Here is a 13809-nt window from a genome sequence, read left to right on the forward strand (position 1 = left end):
CCTACACCTTGAAGGGAATGCGCGTTAGTTAGTGGAAACGTTTGAAGATCTTTCACGCGGTTTGTTCTTTCGTTCATCCTTCCCAGTTTGCCTTGGGGACTTCTACCCTCTCAGAGATTTCATTACTTTAGTGCCTTCCCTCGCCATGGCAAAGGATTCGTTTGAGTAACACATTTTCGTTGCGTAATATCCAAAAGCATTTTCCTAAATGGCCATCGTTCTCAAGAGGACTCCAATATCAGGAAAATTTCCATTTTAGCAGATTTATCAACCAATATTTCTCTTCAATTTCTCTTACCATTAATAATGAAAATTAGACGTAATAGAGATCCTCGTGCAATAAGCTGATCATTCGAAATTTTCATAGGAAATTAAAGTGCTAATTCTTTTATAATTTGCAGAGAGTCACACCATTAAAACAACGCGCGAACAAATGGTTTTAATAATAATTATTACAATGAAATCTTCAAGTATTATAGCTTACAGCTTCTTGCTTCGTTATCACAAGTTTTTAATACTTAAAGAAAATTTCTTTTTTCTGATGTGAGCCTTCAAATCTTCAGTAGGTACCATGAATCATTGAAATACAAGTATTTTGTCCACCTTCTTTTTAAAAAAGATATATACAGTTTAACAATGATTTCTACTAGACTGTAAAATGCAAAATGAAAATTGTCCAAGCCACTAACAAAAGCAGAAATAAACTAAAAATGAACCTTCTCTTTCAATAATTTTAACAATTCAAAAGTAGAGTAAAAATACTCTTAAATTCTTCTAATGTCTTCATAGTTCTCTATTACACCTATTAACTTATATTACAAATGCACACAAAGTTCACGATCCAGATTGCATGTAGTAACTCGTTTGCATCTACTGCAGCTACAATTAAGTTCAAAGGAGTATGTTAACCTCAAAGAACTGAAAACCAACAAATGGAAAAAATTTCCTGATCGCCTCTTGACCCATCGCTTTTTAATCAATTTTATTTGAATAATTGCCATGTTCCGCCAGGCAATGACGGACGTCACGCGTTTCCCATCGGACAGACGGACACGTGAACGGATTAGCTTTGTTCAGAAGTGCAATGTTCATTGATAAAAGAAATATGTGGTTAAATAACTAAACTATAAGTGGTGTGTTGCCGGAACGGCTCGCGAGACTTTAAGTTGGCCTTGACTTGTTTAAATGAAACACGGCATTTTCCATCGCGTGTTCTGCGAATGATCTCATGGCGGTGGTAATGACCTTTAACGCTGCAACCTTCGAGTGTCTCGAACTCCGAATGTTGATACCAGTAGTACAGATTAAAAATGTGATGAATTCTATACGTTTCTGTTGTGCGGATGTTTCCTCACTGGCGAAGTGTTTTTCCACGGTCCCGAGCATTGAACTACGTGCAATGAATTATTAATGGAACATTCTGTCCTGGAATCTTGTAATTATGATTGTCTACGGCAATGACCCAATTCTTACGAATTCATGGTACTAAATTACGCTATTGTAATATTTATTCTTGCCCTATCTAATATTTGATTAAATTCTGCAAGTTTAGGCAAGTTTGAACTTTTCTATGCAAATTTTATCCGAATATTATTCCTTCACTTACGTTGCAATTTTACAGAAACGACGTGGACGTAGAAACTGGGTGGACGCAATACAAAGAAAAGAGCAGCCGAGATTGTGCGATATTTTGTCTCCAGGTTAATGCTTGCAGTAAATTACTAAAAAGATGGAGCTATAAAACTCTGTTCTGTACTTTATCAATGATTTTCTGTGCACTCTACGAAACCACAGCGGCTCAAAAATTCCACGCTGATTTTCCAGGTGCCTTTTGAATCATGCGACCGAATACCGCATAAAGTTCCGTGTTTAGAATACCAAGTTCAAAACTGTCATAATTTACAGCTCACAATATTGCGTCAATTAATCATACAGCAGCAACGGTTTTACAACCTTTTCCAATGTATTCCGCGCAACGATTACTCTAAGCTCCAATGATTTACGTGACAGTGATGGCCATCGGCCGCGATAAGCGGTAATATTGAAAATTAACGATATATAAAAAATTCGAAAATCACAACATCTACCCTTTCAACCCATCGAAGTAGCGAAATTATGTACGAATACATTGTGTATAAATTGTTGTTTCTTTCTTAAATTGTTGTTTAATCCTCGATAATTTCTTTCTCGATAAAAATACCGATTCCTAAGCGTTACTGATATATATATTATTTTATAACAATGTGCAAGATTTGATTTATTTAAACTTCGTACGATAACTATTGTATTATAATGTATGCATAAATAAAGAAGTTTATCTAAAAATTTATCATAGAAATATTTTTGTAATATCAGGAATTGTGAAAAAATAAAAATGAAAAATTCTTTTTTGACTGATTTGGTAGTTCTAATGTTAATGAACATTTCGATAAACTTCGAGCCAGTACTTTCCCCACGGCACTCTTTATCTCTTCGCACAGACTTACCGATGTCTGGCTCACTAATCATTTGCATTTTGACCAGACTGTGTGGAATCAAACGTCGGAACATTTCCCGACACGTGCAACGTTATCTTCCACCTCGGAAATCACAAGCATTCTGGATTGCATTCGTATTAAAACGTTCACATACATACATGTTTCATGGGATCGGAGGGAAGGAATCGGTATTGATATTTTTTTCGCAGCAAATTCGAAGCTGTACCGGTCTCAGTGGTACCAAAACAGGTTTGAGAATACTTCGGAACTGGAGCAAAATGATTCGTGAAATACACATTCATTCATTCGGGCATCAATAATCTGAAAAATATACATAATAAGTAGGCTACAGATTTTATGCATTTATGGCAAAAATGAATGTAATGTATCACAGTGAAAATTATGCTTGGCTCACACGTCTTGTAATTCGTACAGATTTCTATCTTATTCTTAACATTTAAAATAAATTCGAGGCATCTGTACAAATGTTTTAAAATTTATTCCGTGTTAGAAAGTGTCCGAATATTTTCGTCGCCGACTGGAAGTTTTTTACGAGTTACAAAAATCACGAATAAGCAAACAGTTCTTCGAAGAATAATTGGAAAAGACAATTCTCTGCTTTTGTCAAAAATTCAATGAATAAATGGACAAGGCAATAACGGTACGTTATTTTTCATTCATCTCAAAAAAAGTTTTGCCATTTGTATTAAGATTTATAGTTTTCGCGCGCGGTTCTAAAATTGTTTGCTCAGATTCTACCACAAATCTTCACTGTAACATTCGCCGGTTCTTCTTTTAGCATAATAGAGAGGTTATTTAGGCAGTAGAAGAGAAACTTCGGGCGTGGCAAGTACAAGACTATCTATCTGACGCAGTAACATTGACTTACCTGCAACAGATTCCAGACATCTAATAAATATATCCATGTTCCGTTCGCAAGAAGCTTCGTTCAGGTAGAAGTACGTTCTCGCCGAAGACACCTTGTACCGTCGATCAGCAAACGGTTTCGCCACGTGATACTTCTTCAGGGGCCCTTCCCTTTTCTCGTCCCCGGCTTCAGACACAGAAGCTCTGTAATCCATCAATATACACGTCATTGCTTTGAACATTCCCTTTTCATTTACCGCTGTTTACGCATCCATCTTTCAATGCCGATGATGCAAAAGACTATACGACAAGTGCAGGTGACATGGAACAGTGCAGAGAATCTCGTTGAAAAAATAACGATCACTAAAGGGAACTGTTACACTGCGGATTTTATGCATTTTATGTTTCATGCATTTACAGAAATGAGTCAAAAAAAAAAATTAACACGACAGATTATCGTACTTGACCATCAAATTTTCGACAACAAATTGTAATTAAAAATCCAGACGGAATATCTAAAAAATATATTGACAAAAATTGATATATAAAATTACTAATGACGCTAAACATACTCGGTTATACTTTTGTCAAAAAGATCCGACGTTCGAGTATTAAGAGACGTAATCAATTCCTACTTAAACTTTTGCACTAAATTATTCAGTTTGAATATTAAGTTCGGATTTTGCCAAGATTACCAGCATTTACACTATCAGAACACACTATACCTTGTGCAATTGTTTCAAACAATGTTCCCAGTTCCGAGATTACTATTTTTCCAACGTGCTTTAATAACGAAAGTTGTTTTCTGAAAGTTTCCCTCCGGTTTGCGTTCAGAGAGAAGAATTTCCATGTCAATGCAGTGGCATAACTTTGTCACGCGCGTACTCATGAAAAATTTCGCAAGCCAGGGAATCAATAAATTCTTCTATCTTGCACAGTCGAACACATCCATGCCTTTCAAGCCCAGATCCACGGTTTACCGCCTCTTGTGTCTTCTATTCCTTCGAGACTTATTTGCATTTAATGCCGTTGACGATAGAAAAGCTTTATTTATGCTAATACGATACTTAATAGTTAAGGAACTGTAATATTCCCAGCGGAACTGTGGACGGTTGCTTCCCTTAGGTGTTTTTAAAGGTGAATTCAATATTTAGACAAAGAGGAAAATGAGAAATCAGAAATTGGTGTAATGACTTAACTCTTATCGAAATTCATAATAATTTGAATTCAAATACTTAACATTCATTTACTTTTATTATAAATGAGGAATTATTGAGCTACAAACACAAACTCAATCTTCGAAAGTGCAAAGTGGAAACCAGCAACATCACTTAACTTCTTTTCGAGCAAGAACGAAAATCATAAAATTCAATAAACGCCGACCTCGAAAAGAGATCAATCTATTTTTTAATGACCCTATAATGTTTATTAGCGTTGCATTTATATTCAAAGAATGGTATTACTGAAGCATTACTTCAACCAAAATTAATTTCATACTACTGCAATGTATATAAACCTTTTCACCCTTTACCTCATAAAAAGACAGCGCATCTTTCTGCAAAATTAAAACTATCTATGTTAATTGCAAAAACAATAAATTAGACAAAAATGTCCTTCCTCTTTTAATAATTGTAACAAGTTGAGAATAATGTAACGGTATCCTTGAATTCTCCTAATCTTGTTACAATTTTGTATGTCTTGTTCATTTTTTCATAAATACATAAAATCCGCACCCTATTGATAATTATTAGTAGACCGTGGATTTATGAAAAAAATTGAATAAGTTAGATACAGAACTGTGAAGGCATTAGACAAAATTTAAGGATATTTTGTTCCATTATCTCCAATTTATTACAATTATTAAGAAAACAAAGACATTTTTTTCCGTCGAAATTGTGTTCCTTACAATTAAATGAGACAATTTTTATTTCGCATAAAGATTCGCAGTTCAATCGTTATCTAGGAACAACCTGAATGATTTCAAACCAAACTAGTGATTTGTGAATCCAATGAAAGTTGATTCAGCAAGTGGCTCCTTCACGTCCTCTAGAACTCTATTCGCCATAAAGCTGAAATCTCCTTTTATGGTACCAGCGAGATGCTAACATAGTAACCTCTTTCGGGATTCTTCCGAGAGTCTTCGCGAGCGATACCTTCCTTCAGATAATTTTCAAGTAAAAACCGTCACCCTAATCCCGTCGTCATAACCGTCACTTTTACTTGAAAAATAGCTTTCTTCGCAACAGGAAAGCGGTTCTATGCTTGTAGGACACTCGACGTTGGACTCGTGGAATTGTTTTACTCGCATTCAGCTTTCTACCTGTTGCCTATTCGAGATAAACTCGCATACAAACCGACACACTATAGGGTAGAAAGCACCCAAAAACGGTAAAAAATATTTTTTTATTCGACTCACATATTTATGCCTCATTAAGTATTTATGTCTTACTAAAACAAAATAAATAATAGAATTCATCTTCTAATAGCATTTACACATAAAAATGTAATTACAGAATACAACAATTAAGTATAGATGTTTGCAAACCGTTTTACAAGTAATGAAAAGTAACTAGTAATTTTTGGTTAACCCGGGCATTGCCCGTTGCTGGTAAACTTCGGATTCACGCCTGAGACATTAATGCGTTCGATTATGCACGATGCTTACTTGATTTCGCGATTTTCTTGTGCGCTCGCGTGGAAATGAGAGGATGAGGTCCTAGCCGGGCAGCGAGGTGCTAATTTGTCATCGTATTCTACCAATGAAAAGCCGTGAAAGTCGTGCTGTTCGATCGTGATCCAGTGGATCTCAAAATATGAACGTCCTCGAACCTTTCGTGATAGCGTAAGCAAGAACAGTAGCGTATTGGCGCGATCTGGACTACGTAGTTAACACTTCATTTACTGGAAACCTATTAACACTTTAAATGCTGAACATCAACACCAAATTTATCATGATTTTTTTGTCTAAACATCTTAGATGTTCGAATATATTAAAATAAAACTGAATTTTGAAATCTTTATCAAAGATTAGAGTCAACCATATGTGATTGACATAACGAGTTAATAGGTTTTTCAATGTCTGAACTATGTCTAAGAGAAGCTCGATAATTTTTTTCCAAATAATAATTTCAAACGAACTTGTTACATTACATTGATCTAAATAGTTTCGTGGATTATGAATGAGATTGTTGTAGTTTTTGAACTATTTTTTAAAAATTTCTTAACTGACCTTCGATTTTACAAGAACTATTAAAAAAATACTATCAGAAACGGTGAACTGATTTGAGCTCTAAACAATTTGTTCGTGTGAGCTCGAGGAATATTACAATGAAGCACCGAAAAGTCTATTGTATTTTTTACACGTGTTTATAACATTGTATATCTCCGGCTTACGTTACGGCAGAAAGCTTGAGTAAATCCATAATTCTTGGATCCACTGTGGATCAAGTGAATCCTATATGCACGCGGTTTGTGCACGTGCGATAAAGGTGGCTAATGATGATGAGCAAGTACAACGGATACAAGAATGGCGGATACGTACTGTATTTCACGTCTTTCAGCTTCCTCTTGAGAGATGTCCTCTTCGACAGAGTAATCAAGGATCGGCTTCACGCCAAACTGTCGCAGCCTATCCAGGACAGGAGTGATCTGCACCTCGTCTTCGCCGGCGACAAAGTGACCGTAAAATGTAGCCTTCATAAGCTTTGTGAAAAGCTTCTCGCCAAGAACCTGCTTGGCTATTTTCATTAGCTGAAACAGAACAGATTTTTCCCTTAAGTGAATCGTTGATGGCCAGAGATCGATAGTTCAATAGGTTAAAGATATTTGAATAAAATTTGGTTAACTAGAAGGAGCTCATCAAGAGTATACAGTAAAAATAATAGTTAGCATGTTAGACTAAAATCAAATATACGAATTGTACTGACACCCAAAAGGTTTAAGTTACTGAGATAGGGATAAACAGTAGACAAAATATTTAACACGTCAGACAAAAATTGAATGTACAATTGTGTACGAACACTCTTAATAATTCTAATTAATCTCTAATTACTGAGATAATCCGTTTTAAATATTCGAGGAAGACTGAAATAAGATACAAAGTTCATGATGATGACAAATCTACGGTTGCAAGAAAAACCGCCGCATGACACGTGTTTTCATTTTCGAGATATTGTCAGTTATGATTAATAATTCTTCATAGCAGTAGCGTTTCCTTATTCTTTCGTTTGGTTGAACCTATCGAATATTGCCATCATGATTTTTTCTAATAAATACGTAAAGTCTGCGTACTGCAGCTTTTCATTAACGCATAAACTTGGAGTTTCCTCATATGTAAAATTGCTTACATGAAACAGCAAGCGCAGTAATGATTTTCGATTAGAGGACAGTAAAATAATTTAAGTATACTTTATACCCAAATGTAATTAATGTGTCCTAAAACTTTAATACAAAACTAAAATACAAAGTACAATGCGAGTATAAACAGTAGAATTATGTAGTATAAAGAGAAAGTGCAAGAGCAAAAATTTAACATTCCTGTTCTTAAAAAGTCACTGAATCATTGTTGCATAGAAACGAGGACATCCAGGCGAACGGAAGAAGAACTTGGCAGTGAGGAAATGATATTCACGTGGTTGAATTGCAATGAATGAGTTGTGTTTGCTTTTGATGATCGCGAACTGTGGACAACATGAGTCACGAGATATGAGTTATGATCTGTGCGCACCGGTGTACGGTATCCGCGCGCAAATTACTATAACCATTTACCTCGCGCGAATGAAAAACGGCGTATGATGTTGTATCTGTCATGAAAAAAACATTCCGTTTTTCAGATCGTAAATCGCGCCTCGTGTTACAAGCAGTTTCGAGCGATAGTTTCCTGATTTCTCTTTCTCGCTTTACCCTTGTAGGATGGAAACTGGCTGGAACGGTATTTACGAAAATTAGTACTTCGAGGCGACTGTTGACAATGTTTTTCTTAACTGACTGTAATACGGCCAGGCAGACGGCCTTTGTATTTCGGCGAGGGCGACAGGCACGTTGCCTCTTTTTGGCGACAACACTTGCCTTGACGCGGGCAAGCGAGTTCATTGCCCTCGCCTACGTATACAATTTTATTCGAAAACGGTTACATCGAACTTATTTCGCTTGCCTGTTCTTGATAGTACGCGAACTACGACGACGCTCTCTTCACGATTTCTTCGAGAATTAATTAAAGAGTTCAAAAATTAATCCCATCCATGATGATCCCATTTTCTGTGCACTGCATATAGTCGAAATTTTTTTTGACGATCCAGCGACCTTAACAGAAGCATAAGAACGCGTTTGAGACGGTAAGTGCGTTCCTTGTTTAATTTTTCTTTCTCGCAATTTTTTTTGCAGTCTTGCTCAAAAAGTATAAAAATAATATTTAAAAGACATTTGATGTTAATACTGATAGCGTTAAATAAAATGAAGGATGCGAAAACATTTTTAAAATATTAATTAGAAATAACTAGTTTTTAACACGTCATATTAGACTAAAAACAATTCCTTTGAAGTCATGTATCGTCCTGCGATCGATATCACGTTTGACATTTTCAACGAAATAACCACAAGTGATTGTTCCCAGGCATAATAACTAATCGCGATAAATATTAACAGTAACTTAACAGGATCGATAATTTCACAAGCTCTGTCGACAAACAGTTTACAGAATCGACCCGAAATTATGTTAAAGTACTGAGCTCGTTCAGCACCGTACTGCTTTCCAAAAGAATCTTTTATTTTTCATTGATCACCGTGCCTCTAATAATCAGACAATAAATAATAATAATACGACAGGTTTTTTTAACAAAACATCTTCATTTCTATAAACAATATTTTACATAGTTTTTTCAAGAGCAATGAATGAATATGATCAATTTTACGAGAACTAGATAAAGAAATATTTTCAATTAAAATTTCCGATTCTCCCAGCACGAGTTTAACCGATCGCACGATAATTAATCGAATAATTCACATCCAGTTCAAGCAGGACACATCTGAATCGCAAGAGAATAAAATATTCTCTCTTCATCGTGAACCAGAAACCCCACAAAGTCCGCACCCTATTTTCCCAACACCCTGTACATATAGTCGCGTATCCGTACTGATCGATAGACGGTACTGATAAGAAAGATATAGGAAAATGAATGCTCCAGAAAAGAGTGATCGGTAAATATACATTGGCCGACACTATTGCATCTCCGCATGCGATCCAACTTATCGGTGCTTATGCGAAAAATGCCCTATGACATTTTGCGCGATCCGTTGTGTAGATGCGATATCGACCGGATGTTAACAGCATCATTTCAAGGCCGACGATAGCTGAGACATTGAAACTATCGTTGAGCTAGAGGATTCAGCAACTCGAGAAAGCGGTAGATGTCTCGGACTGTCCTAATTGTAAGAATCTTGCGGACGATGCGTTTGCTGAGACTATAGCCAGCGGATAAGTTTAGCATTGAGCTAGGAGTTTCCACGGAATAGCACCAGAAGAACAGGTGATAACGAGAAGACTGTAAAATATGATCTCCTTGAGACAAATAATTGTCTTATGACTGTGCCAGGACTCAACTAGACTCTGGAACCTAATTATCATTTTTCAAATTCTTCAAGTGCAACTTCTACTCGAACGAATAATTTGAGTTTCTCCTATATAATATGAGATCCTAGCTTATTTTCGTTAGAAACGTCCTGAGCGTCGCATCGACACTTCTTTGTTGCGTATTAACCCCTTACTACAATGATTAGACCTTTCCCAACGCAATAATTTCTTAGAAAAAAAAGAAACTTTATATTTATTGCGCGTTTACATCTGATTGAATGTTCAAATATTGGTGACAAGAGAATAGAAACTGATTCCGACTTAAACGGAACAACATTCATACCTAACAGCTTATTACTAGAAATTTCCACTACGAGTCTGACTCATTAAAGTACGGCAAGAGGTTAATCCTCGCGAGGCGGTGGCCAGGTTAATTTTGACCTGGAGTATTTACGATGTCCACATTATTACTCAATTTTCGACAATTAAATAAAATAGACAACTGTTATGTTGGGAACAACAGAAACGTTAATAAGTCTGCAAAAAATATCTTTAGAAATATGTTTTGAAAAATTTCTGAATAAAGCTCAGAATTGTCGTTTATTTTTCGATCGAGCTGCTCGATAAAGAGAATTCGCAATTCCTTGAACATCGTCCTAATGAATTATAGTTTCAGTTAACAAGGTATATAAAGAGTACCTAGAGCCACTAGCAACCCTGGAACCACTCAACTCCAGTCTCCTGTTTCTCGTCTGTTTACCAGGTACGTGTTTTTCAATAAAATGTCGTGACCTATTACTTCATATTAATCATATTTTTATTTATCGATCGGTGAAAGCCTCGAACAATGAACCATTCAATAAGCAACTATGTACCTTCGAAGCATACTAAACTTTTAAATATATCGTTTGCTCCCAAATTGCTGAGTAACAAAATTGATCAATTCCGTAAATAGTTAAAAATTTATTTGTATGAATCATACCCATCTGTGTGTGACAAATAATTCACTTAAAAGTTGTTGGAAAAGAAACTTCACAAAATTGTGTAGTATCACATTATTCGTGGGCGGTGCGGCGTCACAATTTATCATGTCATGCAGAGACTGATTTTGTTTGCACACGATTCCGAGAAATAAACAATTGAATTAATCGTCTCTTTTTCTAGCTAGTAACGCAGGTTGTAATGTATGATTTGGTAAAAATGAAGCTTTCATTCTTTCACCGTGCGATGACAGTTTATGTATATCCACTTTTCGTAATGCACATTTCACATGCAACGTTAGTGTTCTGGTAACAAGCATTGACTAGAACCATATAGGTCGCGTGAAATGCGTCTACGAACTCTGCCAGGATCAATACGGTCTTGGCAAAAAGTTCTTAGACGCTGGCTGATCGATAACTGCTACCCCTGTTGCATAACCGAAATAACTATAACACCACTCATTCGTGGAACTCGATACTGAACACCATGATCGTTTCTCAGTTTAAACAGCAATTTTCATTCTCTGATTTCAAATTATTCGCAGTACTCAATCGTCGTTATTAGACTGCAGATCATTATGCAAAATAAACATTTTCCAAGACGATTGTAAGAAACAGAACTTAAATAAAGGTCAATTGCTTCTTCGATTAATTTTGATAAGTTGAAAATACTGTAACGATATTATTAAATTCTCCTCACGTCTTTATAATTTTATATTTCAGCTACTCACATTTTCACCAGAAATACATAAAATCCGCAGTCTAGTCATTATTTTCGCAATGAACTTTTGAGAATTTAAAATACAAAAATTATATTTCTGGGATAATTATAATTCTCAAATAAATAACAATTCTCAATGAATCAACGAAAAACACATTATCCATAAGTTTCCAAATTGATTTCGATTTCTCGTTAGGCTCTTTGTACAACATTCTTTTTTTGTAGCTTATGACGCACAATGCTGACGCACAGAAGCGTCCTCTAACATCGTTGAACAAATTTTTTGGTGATTGATTCTTCCATAGATTTGAAGATTGAAGTTATCTCTTTATATAGACAATCTAAATTTGATATACAATTTTTTGACGATTTTTTTTATCGAACTTCGAACGTAAAGTGTACCGCTACAACATCAGAAGCGCGCGCGCAGCACTATGATTAAACTTATTCCTTATTTCAGTTCCACAAAACAGCTGTACAAAATCGTACCATAAGTTTTATGGGATCGTTGTAAAAAGGAAAGTTTAATCTTCGAAACCATAGCAGAAACCGTGAAAAAAATTTACCAACGTTTTTTGAGACGTTTCAGTTTATAGCAGTCCCATAGTATTTCGAAAAAGTTGAGAAACTGTTTCGCGGAGTCATGTTCGAGTTATCGGTATACTTATATGCATGGTACAGTTTCCAAGTAATTTTATTATCTCGAATGTAAATAGTGACTCGTCGAAAATGTGTCGTGCACTTGAAATTTTCACGTGTGAATGGACTGCAGTGTTGACGATACTTATTCATAAATTCACGGCGGAGTGCACTAATTGACGAAATCCACAGAATTCCGATACCGTCAGCAGTGAACTAATCTTGCATAATTTGTTCACCGTGAATGAATGTGCAAAGCACATAAATAGCTCTTGCAGTACTGCGTCGCTCATACTTGTGCGTGTGTTTACCTATTAGGAAGTTATCAGTAAAAGTATACATATATGTATAACGCTGGCAAACTCTAATAATCTTCAGGACACTTTCTTATCACGGCTGCATAAACAATATAGTAGCCAACGTACACAACGGTCCGACCCTGTAAATATTGTTAGTCATCGCGATTAAACTCGTCTCGCTCGTAGATTTCACCGTCTACTCTCGTGAACGATTATTCGAAAGGATTGTAAAGGAACACTTCACCGACGACAAAAATAATACAAATTTTTCATATTTTCATATAATCTTCGTTTCCATTTTTTGTAGCTATTGTTTCGTTAATATAAATGAAATTTGTTTATACGTACTGGTGACAGGAACGAAATCGAAATAAAAGTTTTGAGTGCTATCATATGATTTTCAATTTGTTCCAACTATTAGAAGAAAAAGTATTAAAGAAATATATGTGGAAATGAAAACAGAAAGATAATTACAAGTTAAAACAATATACAAAAATAAAATGAAATAATAGTTTCGTGACTAGTTTTGCGTTTTAATATGTGTATGTAGTTGTATTTAAATTTAAGATTGCAAACATAAAACACCAAAATCTTTAATGTAAAACTGTATATTGAAATAGAAGGTATTAATATAACTTCTGTTTCGTACACATTCCCGGAAATGAAGTGATAAATGGAATCACGACAAAGATTTATTTTATCGACATCAAAGATATATGTATTTTCGTTCGGTAGCATGTGATATAAGATATTAAAAAGGCACACACTATGTATGAAGCAGTATTGCTATAATTGGAACATTCTTTGTGCAAGATCATCCGCCGATGATTAATCTGCATAAAATCTAAATAGAATCTAAAATTAGCGGCTAACAAAGTCGAAGCTAAAAATACGGAAAAACGGCTGGAAATAGAACGGCGGTGTTTTCTGTCGAAGTGGAAAATTCCTTTTTGACACTCGGTCCCTACGATCTCAACGATAAATTGTTTCGTGAAACCTATCGAGATCGGATCGATGGAGAAACGTCCCCGCAATTACATTCAACCCTTTCGCGTTTGCATCATAACAATTGGCTGTTCTATTTCGGAGCTTCGACTAATTACGCCTCTTGTTGTTTGGCTAACTTGTATCGATTTCATAGCAATATGTGTTAATTAATTTCTTATTTATTCTCCGTCATTCCTGACACTTCATGCACGACTGCGTCTACTCTGCTTAAGAGTAATTGCTAATTGAACAATAATTTGTATTCACTTCT

General features: G+C 35.5%; 1 protein-coding gene across 2 annotated transcripts in view; it reads right to left on the reverse strand.

Moving 5' to 3' along the window:
* Positions 1-13809, reverse strand: part of slgA (proline dehydrogenase slgA) — a 42771-nt gene that overhangs the window by 6897 nt on the left and 22065 nt on the right. For both annotated transcript variants that reach the window (XM_033486023.2, XM_076520081.1), the window contains exons 2-3: positions 6886-7094; positions 3367-3548 (exon numbers count right to left, since the gene is read on the reverse strand). In XM_033486023.2, coding sequence (XP_033341914.1) covers positions 3367-3548; positions 6886-7094 — 391 coding nt within the window. The remainder of the gene's footprint in view (positions 1-3366; positions 3549-6885; positions 7095-13809) is intronic.

The sequence above is a fragment of the Megalopta genalis genome, chromosome 3 (assembly GCF_051020955.1).
Source record: "Megalopta genalis isolate 19385.01 chromosome 3, iyMegGena1_principal, whole genome shotgun sequence".
NCBI lineage: Eukaryota > Metazoa > Arthropoda > Insecta > Hymenoptera > Halictidae > Megalopta > Megalopta genalis.